At 36.8% G+C, this 23,433-nt stretch overlaps 1 protein-coding gene across 5 annotated transcripts in view; it reads left to right on the top strand.

The window, feature by feature from the left end:
- MPP7 (membrane palmitoylated protein 7) overlaps positions 1–23,433 on the top strand; it is a 147,047-nt gene that overhangs the window by 19,507 nt on the left and 104,107 nt on the right. For 4 of the 5 annotated variants that reach the window (XM_030971137.1, XM_030971140.1, XM_030971141.1 and 1 more), the window contains one exon: positions 21,566–21,730. In XM_030971137.1, coding sequence (XP_030826997.1) covers positions 21,694–21,730 — 37 coding nt within the window. In that variant the 5' untranslated portion in view covers positions 21,566–21,693. Of the gene's footprint in view, positions 1–2,704; positions 2,853–21,565; positions 21,731–23,433 lie in introns of all 5 variants that reach the window. The other variant, XM_030971139.1, reaches the window with a different exon arrangement.

The following is a 23,433-nucleotide window of genomic DNA, read 5'->3' on the forward strand; positions in this document are numbered from 1 at the left end:
GAGTATTCTGAATTCTTTATCTCTTGGTTTTCTCCATTTCCCATTAGAAATTTGCTGTCTTAAATGTGTTTCTTAGCACTTTTGTCAATATTGTATTTATTTCTAGATCACTTAAGAAGTGATTGTAATGTGCAATTTATAATGATTAGCTTAAGGAGGTATTGAATTGTAGGACTTTGTGACGGAGAGTTGTGGTTTAATATGTGAACTTAGTGAAATCTGCTTTCCTATTTGGGAAAACCATTATAGAAACATTAGAGAAACATTATAGAAAGTGTCAGATGGTAGCTCTAGAGTTTTAAGTTAGATAGATCTTATGTGTGTCAAACTTGGTCTGTTTCAAAATAATAATTTCCTTGTTGTGACATGAATAAAAATACTCTGGAGAGACAGCTTTCTGTAATAAATGATCTTGGCTGTTGCATTCTAGAGTGTTCACAAGCTACAGGTAAAGATCTTGCATTTCTTTGCCATAGTCAACAGATATGTCAGGGAAAATAGACATCTCTGCTTAAAAATAATACGAAAGTACTGGGGATTTATATGTTTATTTCATAGCTGATGACTGATTGTTAGAACCTGTATATTGTTATTCACATCACAGGTTTTCTCCTTGTGATCACTTACATATGTAGTTTGGAGTTCCTGTACTTGGCACTGTGATGCCATCTCTCATCTTGCTGTAAATGGTTCTGTTTCACTTTTGTCTGGGATAAGCCCAGAAAAATATGTTATATGCACATCTTAGGCTTTAAAAACTGTTTTCTTTTAACATAGGTTACTATGAAAGCTTGTTTTGGAATTGCACTATGAAGAAGGTGTCCACTTTTGAGCTTTGGGTGACAGGAAAATGCTCAGCTTAGAAAATTGAGTGATCAGGGTAACTGCAGCAGGATGGTGAGGCTGTGGATTCATTGTTTTTCCCTAATCAAGAAAGACAAAAGAGATGCAGCATTTTGTAATCAGAAGTAGAGCATGTGTCCCTGTTCCATCACCCTCTGCAAGTCTCATGACAAGATGGGTGTTGAATTCTGTGACCCAGTTATTGTGTATGGGCAGGTTGGGCCCTGCCTCCTACATACTTGCTGAAATGTGGTGATGTTTCTGAGTTTCTGTACAGATAGAATAGAAATAAAAATAATCTACAGCCCGTTTCCAAAATCCTGGGCGAAATTACTTCCCACCAAAATTTTATAAATGCTTGAACATTTGCCTCTTTTCTAGGGCTGATGTAATTCTAAATCTTCTGGGATATTTAGCCACTATAATAAAAAGAGGGATAATGGGGAACATAATGAAATGGCTTCTCCATTAAAAAGAAAAAAAAAAACAAGTAAAAAAACTAATTTTGGTTTGAAACAGAGGTGCTTGAAGGAGGACATGAAAGATAATTATAAATACTGGGAGGAAATTAATAAGAAATTATTTATTCATGATTTTGAGATTTTGGGGTACTGAACACAATGCAAAAGAAATGCTTTACACTTGACATAAGTTATAGAACTTATTTTCACAACATATTGTGAAAAGTCAAAACAAAAAAATGGGTTCACCAAGGAGCTTTGCAAATCTGTCAGTATTACTGGTGATAGTTCAGAGTCAGTCTGACCCAGATGGATGCTGTGCTGCTGATTGGTGGGGGAGGAAATAATCTTTATTATGTGTCATCATTATGACTTGTGTCATCTTCACTGTGTAGTAGGTACTCTGTGTGGCTCTCCTGAAGATAGAATTCTGTATTTCATGGACTGTCCCTGTGGCTAAGTATTGAGTGGTTTGGGGTGTTTCCTTGGTTACTTTTTTCATCTCCTGTTCAAAGTTGGCTGTTGAGCAGGAAGGTGATGTCTTGCCTTTGCTAGCGCTGGGGGAATGTGAATTTGTAGGCTTGGGCCACCAAACTATCAATGGCTTGCTTTCATGTTGAAGACACAAAACTGACTTTCTGTCTGCGTGCACATTCTTCGCAAGGGGATCAAATGCAGCAAAACAGAGACAGAGTAGTGGTGGCAGTGGTTGCAGATGTATTCTGGATTAGTAGAAACTTAAGTGACTGAAAATAAGTGCTAGGTATTGACAATTTATACTAAAATACAAGTCAGTTACTTTCCCAGGTGTTTTATTTATTATTCTAAACTTCCTTTTCCATTAAGTATCCCATCAAAGTGGTCACAGAATGATTGAGATAAGGCATTTCCATGTGGAATGGAGTGGAAAAGTCTGTTATCCCTTGGTTCCAGTTTGTTCTGTAGGACTGAAAAGACAGCTGTAGAGTGTGCAAGAGGTTGACAAGGTTTTGTTCAGCCTTTCTTCTGTACACACCATGTGATGAGAGTCGGGACAGGTGATTCCCAGGCAAGACCAGTAACTGTTGTTTTATTAGCTGCACTTCAGTCTTGATGATGGCTAATGAGTGCCTAAAGAGACAGTGTGGGTGTCTTACACTCACTAAAATAATATTTTAAGTATTGTTTTAGAAATTTTAATTCCTACAGGCCAATTACAGCACCACTGATTTGTGACAAATTAACTTGACCTCTGAATGACAGCTGAGTCTCTCTACACAACTAAAAACGACATAGATGAAAACATTTAGAAAGTGGAGGGAAGTCTGGTGGGGTCATTAGGTGAGGCGTACATTTTTAGGATCTCAGAAGAACATTATGTGGTGCTTCTGTCAACTGCTAAAGTTAGTTTCTTTTTTCAGGTCTGAATTACCTGAAATACAGAGAAGATTGGGACAGCTGGTTCTAAGGTACTAAGGAAAGCTATAGCCCTCAAAATACTTGAATATGCCTGTGTTAAAGACAAACTGAGCAAAGGAGTGTTTTAATGCCTGGCATAGCAGTGAGAAGGTAAAAGGGAGACTTCTTTTTGATAATTAATGTCTGTATCTGTTTTATAAGGGTGGTTGTTCAACATGTAAAATTTTTGGTTTTGAGTGTACTTGAGATTGTCCTGTGATATAAACATTGTGTTGACAGAAAAATCTAGTTCTTTTTGAGTAGCCCGTCCTCAATGCAATGTAGGAATCTTGTATTGCAGCTGAATTCTGAACTTCCTGATTCAGCAGAAGGGTTGCTGGCTTAGTGAGGAGATACTTGTTTCATAAGAAAACAACCATCAGTTCTGTTTTCATTCTACTCTATCTTCAAAATGAAATAAAAATGCAGTGGAATATATGAATGTGGCTGAATGTAGGAGCATAAGACATACAGTGATTCGATTCATACCATTTCTGGTAACTGGGAAGTGTTACCATCTTTTTTGGGGCGGGGGCAGTGTGTCAAGATATTTGTTCTTTTTGGCGATGTTTTTAGAGAATTATTTAAAACAAAAAATGTAATATAGAATTACTTTAAACAGGAACATGATACAATTATTTTAGGAAGAGTTTGTCAGTAGATGTATAGATGTTTCTGTCCCATGTTTATGTAAGTAGTTTGATCCCATCTTTAGGATGTAAACTGATCTGTCTACTTGTGAAGCTAGAACTGATGCCTTTTATTTCTCCTGCAGTTAACTTTGAAAGCATTTGAAGAATGTGAATAATTTCACTCTGCTCAGAGAGTCTGACAATAGTTTTTTATTTAATATCAGCAATTGACTGGGAAACTAAGTGCTTTCATATAGCTCTTTGAACCCAGGAGTGAACAAGTGTTTTCTTCCTGTTTTGAGAATTCAGGCTTCCACTGTTGGTATTAAAATATGGAAACTATAGCTTGAATGGAAATCATAGTTTTGTCTCTCTATTACACTCTGAAAATTAAAAAAATTAAGTATTTCTTGTTTAGATCATGTGAACTTGCTGAACACAATAAGACATTTTGATCCCTAGAAGGTGCATGATAGGGTATCCCAAAAGCACTTATAACCAGGGGACTTCTTAGTTTTAGTTCTTTGAAGTTTCTGTTGCAAATTCCAATCCTGTGATGAGAATGGGAACTGTGATAGGATTCCTTGGGGAGCCTCTGCTTCTCTGTTTGGTATATAGTTCCATCTGGTGACTTAAAGAGCTTTTGAAATAATAGCATATAGAATACATTCAGTTTCTTAATATTTTCCTGCACAGTGTTTTTTTCGATGTGTAAATCCAGTGTTGCTCCCTCAGGTCATCATTAACTTGTTTGTGTATTTGAATTAACTAACTTGGCAGCTGCCCAGCACCTCCTGCAGATTAATAGGAGCAAGTTTCACCTTGTTTTTTTTTTGGTCCCTTCGTGACTTTACACGTGACATTCTTTCTGCTGATTGTCCATGACTAGTTTTTTTCTGAGCTGGTATTTTAAAGAAGATGTGGTTTTTGGAAAGTGAGGAGGACAAATAAGGTAGCACAGTTTATTGTGCCTAAACAAACATTGATATAGATCACTCTCTTCCTCTGGTGTTAGGTTGATGTATGTCTTTTCTCCTGGAAAAGAGAGGCTTTTCTTGTAGGCTGCTCCCTACAAGAAAAAAAATTGCATTTTCTCATTCAGTTTGGAAAGATTGTGCTTTCTGGAGCAAGGAGAGCTGTGGAGACTGAAAGACTTATACTAAAGTTTTGGAATATCTGTGTATTGGTTAGGAGTGGGACAGGGAAATTTTGTCTTTTTATGCTTCAGATGATGCTGTGTTTCATGTATTCTGCTGAGCTGGTTTTGCATCCATGGCCTGCCAAAAATATATGAGCTGAGAAGGCTCTTAAGGATATGCAGCAGAGCCGGTAGTGCCAGTTTTTGTGTGGTCCATCTGTTGTGCCCTCTTGCTGCTGTGTCTGTACCTGGTGGTAAATGATTGCTGCTGCTTTACTGAGCACCAGCCACAAGGATTTGTGCAGGGTTTCAGAAAGCCCCAGTTTGTTCAGCTCCTGAGCCATGGAGCTGTTGATTGCTTGCCATGATAATGTACGTGGATTTTGTGTTAAGACTGATTTCTTAATCAGGGGAAGGTTTTTTTCACAATCAAATCTGAAAGAATATCAGAAGAATAGTTGTCAGGTGCTCTAAAATGGAGCCAGTCTGAGATTTGCACTTACAGCTTCATTGAGTTCATTTTGTATAAATGTTTTGTTGGTCCTATGTGATACAAGATGCTCGTTGGACAGATGCCTCAGTCTCAGTTATTGTCAGAGTTGTAAGACTACAGTAAGGCTGCAGTAAGGTTATTGCAGCTATGGCAAAAGGTTGTGGGAAAGGGAAGGTCAGCAATTGTTATGGCATTGGAAACTGGAATGGAGAACTGTCGTGCTCCTGCCTCTGCAGCTAGGGTGTTCTAATGAGTTTAATCACATCTTAATTAGTGTTTCTAGGTAATTAAAATTTTTCAAGAGATGTTGCTAAATAGATACACTTGAGCTTGAGTTTCCAGTGTGTGTCTGCAAGCTGGCTTCAGATACCCTCTCTGTCTGTTCCACAGAGGCTTAAGTTCATCCTAACTGTGGTGTTGCACTTATAGGTGTTCATTAAACTGCCCTTAAATGTTAGATCATCTCAAAAAGGACACTACAGATTAATCAGGGCTCCTGACCTAAGGCCATCTGTGCCTTCTCTTTGAATCTGGGGATTAAGTATAATTATGCTCTCTTGCATATTTTGGAAATGTATGAAAACTGTAAAACTACACTGTAGTACAGAGAACTTGTATAAGTCAAATTATTTTGTAATAACCATATGTTACAACAATTTTTTAGCATTTACATGAAAATAAATTTCTAGATCCATATTTGACCTGAAACATCTTCACCTTTTCTTAAGACATTCATTCCTTTTAGTTAATGGCACTTTTTCCTTACAAAGATATACAATGTACTTCTGTACATTTTAATATAAGCAGTTGGATAGCTCAACATGAATTTTATTATTCTTTAAACTTTTACTGATAAGAACAAAAGGCAACTTTTAATTTTTTAACATAATGATGTTTTTGCTCTTAATTTCAGTGGAAGTAGCCAGTAAGTAATTTTTGAATTGCAGCATAAAGAATTTAATAAATAATTTTATATTTCAATTTAAATTCAGATGTACATTCCTATGATAACACTTACTAGTAAATATTAATATAGCTTAATGAAAAAAAATAAATACTAGCCTCCATTTATACGAGTGGAATACATCAAATTTGCCATCTTTTGAGAAAGTAGAACAAGTAGATCTTCCTGTCATGCTTAGTTTTTCATTTGTATACAGGAAAATGAAAACAAGCATTCCTGTGTTGAAGTTCTACTTGCTCACTTTGATTTTAAGCTAGTTATTGCATTGAAGTAGTTGAGTAATCTGAAATCAAGGAAATATTTTCTGTATATGTAAAAAGGCTGTGATACTATCCAGGGTAATACTTCAGAAAACTCTGTCCCTTGGAACCTATTTTAATATATTGTTAGACTTCAAAATTTAGACAATTCTATTGTCTAAATGAATATTTTTATAGGTTCTTACCTTATGTCACTTTGGGCCATGGTTATGTACTTAAAATAACAGGTGTCTTTTTGAAATACACTTATCTTCAGATTTTTTAAAAGTGAGAATTAACTTCTAATGTTTCAATAACTTCTAGTATATTGAGCAAGTAGTGTGTAAATGCAGAAGCAGCAAAAGATCATCCTATCCTCAGAGCTGCATGTGGCTGGTTTGCAGCAAATAAGGCCAATACACAACAGACAGTAAAGACAAGTCTAATACTCAGTGAGCGTGGATTGTCCATGCAATGAGTGACATGGGCTGTATTTTGGGCAGTGTGAAGACAGAGAATTACTACTTGCAACTGTAAAATATGGATTTAGATGTAAGATACCTCAGTGTTAACCCAGAATATAGGTTGTTTCAAGGTATACTTGTTAGATTTTCATAGGAGGAGCCATCTTCCACTTCCAAGCTAACTTTCATGGTGAGATTAGATATTGCAAGTGTCTTCATCAAGGTTTGGTAGTAGTGCTGATAGCAAATTCTTTGGTCATACTCGCTTGCGCTTTGTTTTTAGGGATTCTTTTACCACTCAATCAGTGCCAGGGCAATTTTTTTCCCCATTAGCCTCATACGCTTCTCCTCCCCCTTGCACGTATAAAGACTATTTTGCAGATTGCCTTAAACCCACAGGCAAGGGTGGGTTTATTTGGGGCTGAAAGATAAGAACAGTGAAACATGCAGAACTGCTCACTGCAGACTGTCCTGCTGAGCCACTTCCAAGAGGTGGCTGCTTGTGTACAGCAGGGTGGCTGCTCTCTGCTGTCTCTGCTACAAGAGGTGGTGGTTGGGCTGCTCACTGCTGGTGTTGGGCTTCAGGAATTGAACTGGCCAGCTGATACTGGTGGGTTGTGAAATTAATTAGGTCCCAAAAAGCAAAGGGAGAAGAGTGGTGGCTAAGGTGGCTAGCTCAAACTCAACCAGTCTGCATCTGTATCCAGTGTAGAACAGAATGTTCCCATACTTTTCATGATTATGAAGAACTTACTGAATGCCCAGTTGGTGCTTTTTTTAATTCAGAGTTATCTACACCTAGAGGGTTTGTGATTTTGATAGGAACTTCCCTCCCCCTCTTTTTTTTAAGTTCCCCTTCATACAGCAGAAATTTATTTTTCAAATACTTACCCATTTGCACATTGGTGTCTGTTCCACAAGCTCCTGTGACATTATTAGTAACTGATCTCTGACATACTATAGATCTGATGGCTTTGGTATTAAAACTGATAGTGTTGTCACAGGGTGTTTGGTGAGGCAGGTATTCTGCAAACCTTGTTGTTCCTTCCTCTTCCCTGTGACTCTGGGGAGGTTAGAGGCTGGGCATGCCCACTGTAGTTATTCTGTATTGTTCAAGATAGCAGAACAAAAGATATTTTAAAAAAATCACCTCTGATTTGGCATTGCTTTCTAACCTAGAAGTTCTAGTTCTGATTATTTTTTCAGTAAGTTTGTAGTTCATGAGGGCAATAAAGGGGTTTTGTGAGTAGCCAGAAGAGGAAGGAGATTAGCAACTCTTATTCATCTTCTTTTGTGACAATATGTAAGATACATATTCATCACAGAAGCATACTCTACTGATCTTCAAAAATGCTCTATTTCATTATTTACATGTAGTTACTTGTATATTTTGTGTGATTCACTCCTGGGGTGGGGCTTGTTTGTTTTAAATTTGGTTATTATCATTAATCTGTTTGTTTCTGTTTACACTCTCTGCTTGAAATAGTGTGATGTGGTACTTAAAAAAAAAGTTATTTAGTAAGCTGCATTTGTATCTACAAGCTGTGAAGTTATGAGTCTCTTATTTCTACTTGTTTTCACACTAGACAGCAGTGTGCAAAGAGTTTTCTTTCTTCTCTCCGCCACCTTACTGTCCCAGCTAGGCAGGGGTAGGGCAGAGGCAAGAATTGCAGAGGAGACTTTGGTGACCAGTGGAGCTGACCTTGGAGAAGCACAGCTTGGGCTTTACGATGTGTTGCATAATAACATATTTAAAACAGAGTTATTCCAAAAGAAAATACTTTTTCTTTCTTCCCTTAATGTGTGCTTGACATTTAAATGAAGAGGATTTTCATTTTGAAAAATTAATTTGAAACTCTAAAGTTTTGGTCCATTTGCCTAACAATAAAGACAGCTGGATGGGTGTTATTGTTCTCTGTGTTCAGCTGTTTCTTCTATTGGGCTGTTGGATTCAAGAATTTAGGCCACACTGAAAAACTCTTCCAGAGAGCTTATGTGCTTCTGCACTTCCATTTCCTTGCCACTCCCTGTGGCTGTTGCTGGCTATATTCCTTTCAGTTGAAAGGTGGTATTTTTTTTTTTTTATACTGGTGGGCTACACATAATGATGAAATATCTTCTGGTATCCACTTAGTAATTTCTAGGGAATTAACTTCCAGGACCTAATGTCTGTTTAAGCCAGTTTATAATGTTTTGAGTAACAATTACACTATTTGTGAAAATTAAGTTACATGTCAAAGCCCCCTTAGTATTCTTTAATCATACTGCTATACCTGAAATGAGCTGTGACAGTGATACTTTGGCAAATAATATACCATGAAAAACAGTTACACTCGAATATTTTCCACAAATCTGAAGCCTACCGATGAGTGAGAGAAGAGTAGTTATGAAACTGCATGAAATTTATACTACATAATTATACTGCTATACTGTAAAAGCTGACAGTGATGTGAAATTTGGCAGCAAATATTACTGCTGTGTTTACCCTTCTTTTGATCTTTATGACTTTCCTTTCTTTCCACCTTCACCACCCTAGCTGAAGGCCACAGAAGACGCAAAGGGAAAATTTTAAGCATCATTTTTCTCTATCATGAGGCCAGATTTCATTGATGAGTAGATTTTGCTGTCAATCAATTTTGTTTTCAAGCACAGAGCATTAGTTCCAGAATATTACAGTTGTCAAATGAGAAGTTACATAGACCAGATGGCTAATTGGTTGCTGGAATATGATGATGATGGGTTTTATTTCTGATTAAGCTGAGAGCTGTGTGGGAAATGCTAATACAGTCTTCAGTAAGGAGCGGAAGAAATTATGAAGAGGAAGCTTCATTTCCTTGGAAAAGAAATACAGAATGTTGTCACTTCTACCATCTAGAAAATAAAACCATGTATCAAAGTTTATACATATCAAAGCATTGGTTAGGGAACCTGGAAGGCTGAGCATTTTGATGAAGATGGAAGAAAGGTATGTACATTGGGAAACAAGTGCTTACCTGGAACTTAAACCATTGGGAGAGGCAAATATGTGATTTCCTTTATACGTCAAATTATGTGTTACATTTTTGACATTTTTCCTCTTCGAACTAGCATGTGCTTTCTAGTGAGGAGTTTTTCACAGATTGACTTCTTTCAATGGGTAAAAATTTCTTGGACATTCTGTATAAGACTTAGAAATAAAAGTAATGACTGGCTGAGTCTTGGACATTTTAACTGAACAAGAAACAAGAAACAGAAAGTTATCTCCAGGATTAAGGTGTGTTAGTTCAGTTGTAAACCAGGCATTGCACTATGTATGTGTAGTTTGAAGAGAAGTAATTTAGAAATTTGCCATAGTGATAATTTCTAAATACCTAATCAGTTTTATTCCATGAATATTCGCTCAACCTAGAAAATGTTACTGGTATTGCAGTGGTGATTGTGGTATAATGAATGTGTTCTGATGGAGCACACTATGAAAACTTGTGTTTTGTCCCCTCTGACTTTTTGGTTGTTTGCTCTTACTTTGAGTAAATACTGCCTTTATAGTATGGAAACAGACCACAAAATCTGTGAAATATTTTTTTATTTATCCTGATTAGAAAAGGAGAAAAATAAGCACTTTATTAATAGCTATTCTAGAATGAAATGTTTTATAAAACACCACCTTCATAAAAAGATGGATTGACAAAATGCAACTGTGAAAATATTCTGCAGTAATAAATTGCAAATATTTGTTTTAGTTGGCATTTCTCCAGTTTCCGAACTTCCTTAAAATTACCAAAATCCTGTCCCTCATTTCTTGTAATTCTAGCTTATTCAATTTAGGAATAGGAAGAACACCCTTTGCTGTTAGGAAATTCAGTGGGGTTTTGTACCCATTGTGTTACTGTTTATAGATCATGTAATTTCACTACTTAAACAGTTTGCAGGCAGTTATTTCAGTAATACTGTATATGTAATGTGAAAATGATCACTTTTCTAAGGAGGGGAATAAAATGAATGGTAACGATTTTTTTTAACAATATCAGTCACATATATTTAGAGCATTATATATCCTAAAGTTTCATATTAGATCCTTCTTCTTAAGCAATCAGTTGCAGACCTGTGCATGGCGTGAGATGAGGAGAACTGCTTTGTTATTTCCAATGACAAGATGAAATCCACACTGACTTATTTGAAAAGTGCAGGAGCTCCCTCTCCTGGCTTGGAGCGCTGTAAGTTGCAAGTTTCTGGGAATGTTTTCAATTTATCACATTTTAAAAATACCTTATTTGGAATACTTACCTGTAGAAATGTTTTTCTGGTATCTTGAAAGTCATGGTGAAAACTGGTTTTGATGACCGTTTGGTTTCTGCTCCGAGTGCAGTGTCTGTGTTTCTGCCATCTGGCTTTGTACCCCCATCGGCAGCAGATGATGTCCTCTCTTGTCGGTGTGGTCATGCTGAAATGACAGCCACATTTAACGTACTCTGAAGTTACAAATCCAATACGTCCCTTCATTAAACCCCACCCATGCTTTTCACAGCCATTCAGAGTAATGTGAGTCGTTGATGGTCATTTTGTACAAAGCCCTGTAAATCATCCTAAGTCTACAAAGAAGTTTAAAAAAAATTAAATTTTTTACTGTTGATGTATACAGTGTGAGTTCTTTCCTCCCCGCCCATCCATCGGGACAGCAGTCGGAGAGAGAGGAGGCCTCTTCACTGTTTGTTTATTCAATCACTCTCCTTTCACAGCCTGTTCAGTGTTGGAATTCATCAGAGGAATTAGATTGCTTTGTAGATACTTAAATTTGATAGGGTCTTTTATACAACATCATTTTCAAGGGTAGGAACTTGGCTTGAAAAGGTAGCACTGGAGACACATTTCTTACTGTAGCGGTATAAAAAGCCCCGATCCAAGCAAAAAACCAGTTTCTCAATATTGAGAATGCAGGTTGATTAAAACATGTGTTTAACTCATCTCTATCAGCGTTGTATCCGTAAATCATTTATCAGAATAGGAGCCAAGAGTGCCAGATGAGCCCTAGCCCCTGTTCTGTTCCGTATCTTGCCATCTCAAGGATACTAATGTAGGGAACACACATTGATATGTACTGAAAGAGACCAGTGCTTTGAAGTGGCTACAACTTCTGTACCTGAAGTAGCTTCACTTAGCTGAACTCAGTTACCTGCGCTTTCTCTGGGTTGTTGTGGGTTTTTGTTTGTCTGTTGGTTGGTTGGTTGTTTTTTTTTTTTACTTCTAGGTATTTTTAGCTTTTCAATTCAGAGGGAAGATTGACCTCTGGTTACATCCTGTTACAGGAGTATAAGGGAGTATATGACATGTGTGGGGACAGTGCACAGTCCTGTATTAACTTCAACAGTGCAATTAGGGAATTTTCAATGATAGCTCAAGGAAACATTTTACTGTAGAATAGTTATGCGTTGCATCATCAAAGATTCTGTATTCACAATATTTGATTTTGCAAAGCACTACATTTTTAAAATATGTTTGTGCACTTTAATTTACCTACACTTGCTGGCTCAGGTATGCTTATTGCTTCATTTAGCACCTTTGTCATTTCCCAGTAAACTTCAAGATATGTAAGTTGGAGTGGACCAATGAATAATGCCAAAAAATGTCAAAGGTTCACTATCAAATTGCTTAACTCTGATTTATACAGTTTCAGACAAGGAAAAAAAAGAAAAAACCAACTTTGGTATTTCTAGCAAATGCCAAAATAGAATCAATGCAGCATTGTTCACCTAGTTAAAATTCCAAAATCCAGGAAATGCAAACATTAAGTTTCCAACAGCAACATTAACTTGGACTCTTTGCATATCCTGTATTTTGCTGGTATGCATTAAGACTTAAAGCAATGTATTAAGCTGTGAGTTAAACAAGAAAAACAGAAAAAAAGTCTTCATGTAGGCAGCACTGCCAAGTTTAGTTTTGTTAGCATTTGTGTTTATTGACCTTTTATAATTTTAAATTATTTTCTTCATAAAGATTGAATATGGTTTTTTTGGCCAAATGAAGTGAAATCTGAGAGCTTGTTTTCACTGCAGTGTGAACTTGACATACAGTTTACCCCTTGCCTTAAACCTGACTCTTCATCCAACGGTATCTCAGACTTGAATTAAGCAGTTTTAAGTCTTGGAAATATGGCTTGAACCTCAGAGGCACTCTGATTACTGTGGGACTATTACTTGGGCTATATAGGTTGGCAAGATAGAATTAATTCTAGGTGATATCTTTTTTGCTAATTAAATTTCCACATAACTTAAGTGTGCAGAGTGACTTGAGTCACAGAGTAAATCAAACTTAAAGATGGGCTCTTAACTATATCTCATTTGAATTCTAATGTATAATTTTGTAAACTATATATACTATTGGTTCCAAAATGTTTAGAGTATTGCAGTTGCGTGTTAGTACCTGAAGACACAGGAAAGTCCTGCTCTGAGGGTGGTTCCATCCTGGAGGTGGTACAGAGCTGCAGGCAGACAGACCTTCCTATGTGGATGTTGCTGTCTGCAGCTGCTGAAACGTGCCACACACTTCAGGCTTCTTGCCTGTTTGAACTCGGCTAATCCATGTTCTAGAAGAAAGGGAAGAGCGTTAAAGGAGGTATTTGGAGAGTATTAAAGCAAGGATTTGCTGGTTAGAAATAGATTTGGAAACTGACTATAGGTTTATAAAGCAGTAGTGTGACAATCGTTCACATTTCCCATGTGAACAGTGGTGTAAAAGATCAGTGGGGTGGGAGTGGAAATGTAGACAGGAGAAAGTGAAAACTGTAAGGGAAGTAAAAGTAAAATGTCAGGAGATGGGAATATTTATTAAATAGAGGGGGTAAAGGCCGAGTTCATTGTTGGAGATTCTTGGATTCATGACAAGAATAGTGAGTACATAGCAGCGTCATAAGGGAAAAGGTAAAATTGGTATAGATGTGAAGCAAGAAACTGCAACGTAGAATTTGGACAGCAGGGCCTGAGAGGGGGAAGCTTCTCTCCTGGAAAGAGGGAAATGGAGAAAAGGAAGAAAATGAAAATAAAAATGGAAGGAAGTATATGCTAGGTGACAAGTCATACAGTGGCTTTGATGCAATGGTGCTGCCAGAGTTTGCCAAAAAGGAAGAGGGGAGGTTATGCAGCAAAAAGAGAGCTTTTCAGTGGCATCTGGAAGTTAGAAGGAATTGGAGAATTCAAGAATGAAGGATGGTCACGAGGAACTTACAGAGAAGACAGCAGACTGCACGAAGTGTCTGGTATGCTTGATGTGCCAGCGGTGCAAAGGCACTGGAATGTGTCATTGGCTATTGACCTTCACCTTTCTTTTCTTCTACAAACTTAAATCACAGAAAAGTGATTGAGAAGAAGCTTGTAAACTGACGAAAGTCAACCACAGACTTCCTCTGATTAGCTGTCTATCCATGTGCAATACTGTTTTTACAATGCACATGTACACTTAAGGAATATTTTTTGTTACTTATGCTCAAGATGCAACTAATAAATTACCATTTAATAAATCAAAATGTTTCAAAATTGAGCTAAAGGTGTACTGTCCAGATTGCTCACTGAATTTTAAAACTTCACAATGAAAAAGCAATCTGAAACTGATTAAAATAAAAATTATTGTAATGGGTTTTTTTGTTGGATAAAAACACATACTAGGAAAATGGGGTTTATTCCGATTTTGCCCTCTGAAAATAAACCCCATGCTTAATTATAAATCATCTCTTTACTTTACCCATCCTCTAAAAAAAATCCTTACATTTTGACAGAGGAGGATTATGAAAAATTATGCTGAACAAAGGAGAAGTGTTCAAAAGATTAGTTAATCTGAACTAGAAGGAGTGATCAAAAGTTCTGTAATAAAATTTTGAAGCACTGTAAAATATCTGTACCTTATTTGGCTCTAGAGGTGTTCAAAATTTTGAGTTTGAAAAATAACATTCTGACATTAGAGGAGGTATTTCTGAGTTTAAGTAATAATTTGAATATTTATGTAATTGTGGGGATGATTTTTGGATATGGCTGTTTAACAGACCTGAGAGTTGATGCATACATGTTTTGTTGGACTATGATGTAAATAATGCTGGTGATGCTAATATGTGGCTAAACTGTTTAAGTCAAGTAGATATTTACTAGTTTCTTTAGGATGTCCTAATCCTGGTTTTACTTCTATCACAGATTTCCCATCCACTTTTGTAAATGTGGGCTCAAACTGCATTATAATACTATTAAAATCTGAAGTATATTTCTAAAATTGGAGTTACAGAGCCCCTTGGTGCAAAACATTTTTAATTGTTTTTAGGGAGTGTTGAGGTTACTGGATGATTCATTGCAGTAGGTTGTGCTGAACTCTCATTTATAGAAAAATTGCCAGGTTTTTTTAGTATTTTGGAGGTCAGTAAGGTTTGTAATTTACTGTAGGTAGTTACATTTTTCAAACAGACTGTCAGGAAACACTGCCAGAACAAAACTATTTGTGCAGGTAATTAATGGAGAGGCTGTGGTACCTGCTGACAGCTATTTTCCAAGGAAAGGAATGGTTTGCAGCTAGGGGAAAAGTGTTAAAAGTGTGCCCAAACCAGTAACTCAAACTGAAAGAGCAACCTTTGATCTGAGACATAGTTTAGGTCACATTTTAATGAATAGCTTTATTAAACTAGTATATTAAACTAATATTATTCTGTCAGTTGGTACATTTTATTTGCAGAAAATTGGATCTGTCTAAGGGTATTGGACATCTACAACAGTGATGCTGGTTAAAATTAAACTGGTAGCTTTAGTGTGTTTATTTAAAGGAATGTTTTCGTGCATTTTAAGGAATGTGTTCAATTCAAACACTGACATTAAAAAGCTAAGTCTGGACAGAGCTCACGTAGGGGTTTTTGTGTTAAAGGCAGAGAAGGTGCAGGTTGCAAAAAGCCTTGCCTCTGTTTTAATACTCATTGAACATATTTTGCATTTAGCATGGCAGTGTTTTCAGGCTGCAAGGAACTTTCTAAAACTTAAACTGTAATACATTGTAATATATAAATTAATAACAATATTACCAACGTTTTAATATCTTAATATATTCTGTATTTTATTTCTATTTTTTCTATGTTGTATTGACTCATTGAAAGAATTATTTCACACTTGTATTTAGAGAGGTTTTAGATAACAGTGGTATCTGGATAAATGGTCCTGCTCCAGACCATGAAAGAATATTATGGGGGAAAACTGTCTGAATAAGGAAAATTGTGATGCCAGTTTCAGTGTTGCTGTTGGAGTTTAAGGTAAGTGAGAGTTTTCCATTGACACAGGATTACTCTCATCAAGAGGAGAAACGCGTCTTTTGCTGAAGTTATGAAGGAATAAAATTGTACACTGTGCTCTTTTCCTTCTACCTGTCTTCTGAGCCCTTTGAACAAACTCAGTCAAACATGAGAGAGGATGTCCCCCAGATATGAGCTTCTGGCATGTTTTTGGAAATGTATGGTCAGGTAGTGATGAAGTTGTGTGTTTTCTGTTAATAATCCAGCAAGGGAAGTGTCAAGTGGAAATTTATCCTTGAAGAGAAAGAGAATAAAATTATAAAGGTCCAAACATGTAGCCTAGAGACCAGTCAGGAGGGCCACTCACTGGAAATAAGCCTGACTTTGTTCTGGTGTTGATCAAACTGCTGGAAATAGCCACCACAGACTGCTGGGGTAGTAATTTCTACTGTCTTAATGTTTTTCAGTACATTACTTCTTAAATATGCTCTCTTTTTATTTCTTGTACTCAAAGATTTTATAATTTAGAGTGTTGATTTTTTTTCCATATGTAAACATTTTCCCATCAGGAGAGGCCAGAGACATCTCTCTCCTGATGCACTGACTTGACAGTCAGATTTGAACCATGGAAGTAGAAGTCACACTACAAAATAAAATGATTTTAGAAGTATTTTTTTTCCAAACTGCTGTTTGTTAAAGATGTAACCACAAATGTATGAATTAAATGCCAAGCACTTACTCATTTTCAGTGGATGCTTAAGAGTGCCTAAATTATCTGCTGTTCTCCAAGTCTTTTCACAAAGCGAAGCTCTTTCTAAGATATCTATGGTGTAACCTAAATAAAATGGAGAACACTGATAGAATTGATAGAAAAATATGCAGAAGCCTTTAATTTTTCTTATGGTTGAAGACTGATATGATGACAAGACCATGAAGAAGTTAGTGAGGGCCGCTGTTGACCTTTCCAGTTTGGGGCAGTCCTTGTTTTCTGTGTTGGTGTATTAGTTAATAACATTTGGTAGTTGCTGTAGATATTTCTGGGGTTTCTAAGTGGACTTCATACAGAGAGATACTTGTGATAGTTTTAATTTTCATTACACATACAGCTGAGTGAGTCAGAGGTAGCTTCTTGCTTCTGCAACATCTTTGAAGACCCATCATATTTATGCACATGTCCTCTATGCTGTAATTCAAGTTGAAGAGTTTTTGAAGGTTCCTGTTGCCAGCAAGTACATACTGCCTGTAGGGGTGGCTGAGCAGCTTTGGAAGCCTGTCAGGAGCCACAGGCGCGTTCCAGTAGCCTGTCGGAGACTGTGTGATTGAGGAGCTGAAACCTTCTTCAGAAGAGTTTAAGAATTCACTAGATCCCCTTACATTACAGCTTCTAAAAGAGTTGACCGCCATTTTCAATTCAGATTTTGTCTACTGAAACAAATTTACTTCTCCCAGTCTAGAAAACCTCCCTTGGCAATTTCCTGTGCTCACTGGGTTTTGGAGTCTTGTATACATGTCTGTAGTCACTCAATTACTTGAGGCCCCATAATGAATACAAGACTGACTGGCTGTCAAATTTCCTGTCTCTTCATGAAATCTCTATCTGGTACTTTGAATACCATTTGCAGACATTCTGGTTTAGTCCTGCAAATCAAGGTTATAGTCATCATAATTGTGGCATCCTTTAGAAAAATAGGTTGAATGTTTCTTGTATCAAACAACCAAATAACCTGGGTTTATGTGTCCCATCCCCAGCCTGCCTGCCTCCTGATTTGTACCATTGTTATGTTCATACTTCTTATGTTTTTATTTGTCATAAATTAATCAAAAGCCTTCAGTCTGCTTTTCAAATGTGAAGGAAATCAATTTATATTCATTAAAATGCCAAAATATTGAGTAACTTGTAAAATATGCTTTCAGAAATAAATATTATGGAGTTTATTGAGGTTTGTGTGGGAAGTTTGAGGTAGACCCAAGACTTTATGTGTTCCATCTCCAACTGCATGGTGCTTGCCATAAGTACAAATTTGAATTAGCTTTTCTACCTCATCTTTTCTTGAAAAATGAACTTGACTGAAATAAAGTGTATGCATGACTGATGGAGTCACTTCAATTCAAAAGCAATAGAGGATGCTAGAAAGAAGCTACTAAAGCTGAAATTATGTGGAAGGCCATTCATCTTGGCACGCTGCAGCTGCCTCCCACCTGCTTGCTTTATCTGCCCAACCTCTGCCTGTTCTTACAGTCCTGTATTCCCAATGTGAGTGATCGCGAACAAGATTTATCCCTCATCCTTTGCTAAAGGACCTCTCTTGGTCCACATGTGGGATATGCAGAAAAATGGTTCCCTTGGAGAGCTGTAATTCTAGAATTTTGTGGGTTTGTACAGTGCTTCTGGGAGGCTTCTACCGCACTCCTGGCCTTGTGGAACCGGGGCACGTCACCCTGGTGAGTAATGTCACTGCAATGACCTTGGTGGTGACGGTGACCAGAGCTGTGTCTGGCTTGATGACCCTGCAGTGTGTGGGAGCTGTTGGAAGACAGGGGAGCATTTCTGTGCTTTTTACAGACAAGGCTTATATTTTTCCCCAACACCTGCCGTTCAACCAGAACGCCTTAAAATAGAGATGTATTTCATTATGCAGATAAACACAGGCAGAAACAATTATAATTATGCGTTTTGTTATTTTATCTTAATCCATTTCTATTATAACAATTAAAAGCAGAAGCAAGGAAGGCACGTGTTGCCTCACGAGGGGCTCCTGCCCGCGGCGTGTGGGGAGCGAGGCGGGCGCGGCGCCTCCCGCGGCCGCCAGGGGTCAGGCGGGAGCCGTGAGGGGCCGTGAGGGGCCGGGCGGGCGCCGCTGTTTCCACGCGGCGGGTGCCAGCAGAACCCGATACGGTGCGATCTATAGAAGCAAGGTACAACTGGAATAATGAAATTTCAAAAATAAGCCCTTTTTAAAGGCTGGTTGTAACAGTTCTGCTGGGTATTGTAAATGCCTCAGGTGCACTTGATACTGCTGTTATGTTCCTGGCCCTGGCTCCTAATTTTTATGGAAAGATGGATTGAACTTCAATTTAGGAATATTCGGTAATCCCTCTCAGGACATACCGTAACAGCTGGTATTTCTGTGTTGCAGCAAATCGATTCCATACAGCAGTCAGCAATGCCTATGGCTGGGCTCCGGCAAAAACTTCCAAAGCATTTTAAATGAAGTGAGCCAAAGAAAATAGCATCATCACTGCAAAAATGTAGCTTAATTTGCACGTTAGGAAAAAAAAAAATCCCCATCCCATTCCAGCAAAATATTAAGCATTTTACTGGTAAGGATTTCATCAGGTCATTTATTTTTCATTAATATATATTTAGGATCAGGGGGCAATAACTGTGCTGTATATAGGTTTCTTAAATAATGAGCTTGATTTTTTTTGTACTGAATGATTTACTGTGAAATAAAGAAAAATAAAGAAACTGATGGAGTTGAAATACATCACGTATATGGAGATCAACAAGATTTTCTGCTTTTTGCAGTGAACTCTCTTTAAAGAACCTGAATTTCTGGTTAATAATAATGTACTCATAATGAGAACACCTTGTTTGGTCGGTTTTGTTTTTTCCTGTTTTGTTTTCTTTTCTTTTTAACAGATGAAAGTACTTTAACATGAATATAAATCAAAGATGTTTCATTAGTAATTGATAATTTTGTTCAACCAGTTTCTTACACATGTAAAAGTAAAAATGCCTCTCTCCTTCATACGGCTGCTCGGGTGTGCTCGTGCTGCGGACTGTCACTGAGTTTGGGACCTGACTTCTTCTTTATGTGTTAAACAGAAAACAAGCAGAATTAATGTAAAGTGAATATGTTCCGTCTTAATTGGCACAATGTGTCCTTGGCTATGATGTCTTCTTTTTTCCTCTTTTAAACTGCACCCTGGCTAGCTTTACATATAGATGTTTTACAACTCTTGTCATCATAAGATGAGCTTTCACTCTGGAATACTTAATTTCCTTATCCGTGCTTTAAATTTTAAGTTCATGGACTTTTGTGCTGATTTGATGAATGTCAAAATATTTTTTTTTTGAAACTGATGTTTTTTTACTGAAAACTTATTTTCTTCATTAACTTCTATAATTTTAAAAAATCCTAAACCCTTAAACAATCTTAATAGATAAGCTTTTAGGTTTTTATTTGGTTCTTTTCATCACAGAAGAAGTTGTCCAGGGAGGTAACTTCTGCTATATTTTGCCTTCTTAACCAAACCACCCAGATTCACTGGGTAAATGCCTAGGGGATGTAAAAAACCCCCATACTTAAAAAAACCTGCCAAACTATTTAAACAATGGGTTTATGCCTGGGGACAAGTGAACAGCTAACTTATATCTAATAATATATTCCTTTAAAACTTATTAAACAAAATCTTGTGGATGGCCCTTAGTATGCTGCAATATTTTTAGCCATGTGGAGATTTCTTTCAGTGAAAAACAAAATTTTGAACAGCATACAGTGTTTACAGCACCTGTATATCACTCTTCCACAAGACTGTTGCCAAGTTAAAATGGGTCCAAAATATGCACTTTAAGAGCCAACATGACTTCAAAAGTCATTCTGATTAATATGAATGTGTTTTAAAAAAAACCAACAAAACCCAAACCAGCAATAGCAGCGGCAAAATGCTCTTCTGTTTGTTTATTTTCTTTTGCTAAAGCAGAACTATGCTGCTTTCTTTCTTCAAGGATCCTTTTTGTTTACTGAAATCTGGGAAAAAAAAATCTTTATTTTTTTGGTAGTTTCTACTTCCCCCTCTCCCTTACTTCTCCCTGAAAACACATCAGTCCCTGCCCCACTCTAAGTAGACATTTGCTGTCTTGACTTGGAATTTCTTTTCGTATGTTTGCATTCCAGTTTCATATTTTAACATACTTGAATAAAAATGCATTTACTTCTATTTGAAATTAATTTTAATTTTTGTTACATGTACTCTGAATTTTTCTCAAAAACGGTTGAAGGAAAGACCCCAAATTTACTATCAGGAGACCTGTACAATTATTACAAAATATGTGTTAAACAAACACTGACTTTGTCATAATGAATCGCAGAAAAATTCCTTCCATGGTAATGGCTCCATCAACTCCACGAATCAAACTGCTATTTACCTTAGAAAAGTATTTGTTCCAGTCCTACTTTTTACAGCTTCAGTTAAAATTTAGATTATATTTCCAGATTGCAAACAAAAATCTTAAATGACCTGAAAACAATTGAAAGGAGGTTAAATAGAAACACTGAATAAATTACTGTGCTAGTAAGCAATTTTATTTCTCTGAGATAAGTAGTAGAAAATTTTGAATTACCTCAATTATTCACAGTTTTAATAAAATACCCCTAGACTTTATTTCCAAAATGCCTGGAGTTAAAGAGTATAATTTACACAAGAGAAATGTGTTAAATTATTGTTATTGCAGAATGGGATTGTAGGCTAGATTGAAGAAAACAAAACTTGTTTCACCTGGAGGAAACAAAAATCTTAACAGTCATAAATAAATGTCTAGTGCTTTGTTTTGAGAATCTTAAATAAAAGCTTATTTCATTATAATCATTGGATTTTATTAGCTGCAGTAATATACAGTTTAACAATGTTCTTAATTGTAAAATTCTATTTCTGTTCTTTCTAGGAGAAGCTAGGAGATAACATAAATCTTTGTAGACAACTTGGCTGCAAGCAGTTAAACTGAAATAAACTTCTGCCTTCTGGCTGCGGTGCTGGTTTGAGGTTTGTGTGTGACGCTCTGCAGACTAAATCATGCCAGCGTTATCAACTGGATCTGGAAGTGACACAGGTATGCGGGCCAAGGAGGGGCCGTGCTTCCTCCACATCTTATTTGTTAAGTCTGTATTTCAAGTAAGATAATTAATTATGGTCTCACCAGATTTTTAATTTAAGACTTAAAACATAACCTTTTCTCCCTGAAGTTAATTTAGATACATGAAACACCACAGATAAAATATATTAATTTTGAAAAGTTCCACCACCACCACCTTCTTCCCCTCTGTCCCCACCCTCCTAGAAAGAACAGATCCAAACATATATTATAGATGGATCTGAAGAATTTGGATTCACCTCTGAGCACGGTTCCTACAATGTTAACTTGAAAAAGGAGGAGGAAGGGGAAAAAAAAAAAGATGATGATATCATGCATGCCTTAATATTTGCAGCAGTCTAGACTATCCCCTCTGTGAGTTACAGTTATCAGTGGAGTTATTTCTGAACACAGACTATTCAGTTTTGACAACTCTGTAACAAATTAGGAGAAGAAAAATACTGTCTCAAGTTCAGTTGCTTCACTTGCCTTCCACGTCAGAGCCCAGTTCCTGACACTGACTGCTGGCAGTGGGATTGCAGATATGTAGCTTTCCATAGTTTCCACCTTCTTTGTGGCAACAGAAGGTTATATTCAAAGGTTAAATTTCATCTCCTTGTTATCCTGAATTCTCCCTGTCTGAAAGTATTTTTGTCCCTCTGTTTGGGATAACTAAAGTTAGTATTTTTGCTGAAGAGTGTTCGTTAAAAAAGGGTGATCCAGCTGAGGTTGCAATACAATACAAGATCCCTGCTTTCCACCCCTGTGTCACATAGTTTTATGCACAAGAAGTAACAGCAGGATTTGGAAAATTAGGAGGGAGATTTCAAGTCGGGAATCCAAAAATTTGTGTATAAGTATGGATATGAGGAACTGCATTTGATTCTTATTTTTAGTAGACTGTACAGGGCAGTGATTTTGTTTTCCCTACACATAAAATTTATCCTAGATGGCAATATTAATCTTTACAATTAGGGTGTGCGTCTGTTTATTTGTTGCCATGGAGAAGGAGAGTTGTTTGGTTTTATATGCTTTTTTGTCTCCCTATTCCTGAGTTTAAGGGATTTGACTATGACTTTGCCAAACCCTATCTCTGCATACCTTTCTTTTCTCTCCCTCCCTTCATGGAAATGAGTGAGTTGAAGCTGTTCAGTATCCTAAAGCTGAGTTTTGGAAGATGTGTCAGGGTCTACTCTGGGCTAATTTTCACTCTGGACCTTTGCTTTCTTTATCATGCACCCTTTTGTGTCCTTTCAAAACCTTCCTTAATTTTTTTTTAACTATTACTTGTTTATTTTTAAAGATTGTAGTATGTCCAAAAGTAATAGTTACAGAGTTTCTGAATAAAGAAAGAGAAGTGCTTCAAAAAGTAGAAGATAATCCTGATTTTGAAATACTGTGCGTTAAAATGCCTCTAAGCATGTTCTACTGTGCTATTTAATCCATATGATGATGCAAACATACCTTTAATAATTAAGATCTGTGTTAAAACTCAAGTGTGTCCATTGTCTCATGAAATTTGTAGTAAAACATGATACATGCCGTTAATCTCTTGCTCTTAAATAATAGTGCTTGTTAAGTCCTTTTTTTTCTGCTTCAAGTTATAAGTTGTTTTTCTAAATAAAAATTTGCATTTGTACAGAAAAGAGAATTTTTTTTTCTTCCACTTTCTTTACAATACT

The sequence above is a fragment of the Camarhynchus parvulus genome, chromosome 2, assembly GCF_901933205.1.
Source record: "Camarhynchus parvulus chromosome 2, STF_HiC, whole genome shotgun sequence".
NCBI lineage: Eukaryota > Metazoa > Chordata > Aves > Passeriformes > Thraupidae > Camarhynchus > Camarhynchus parvulus.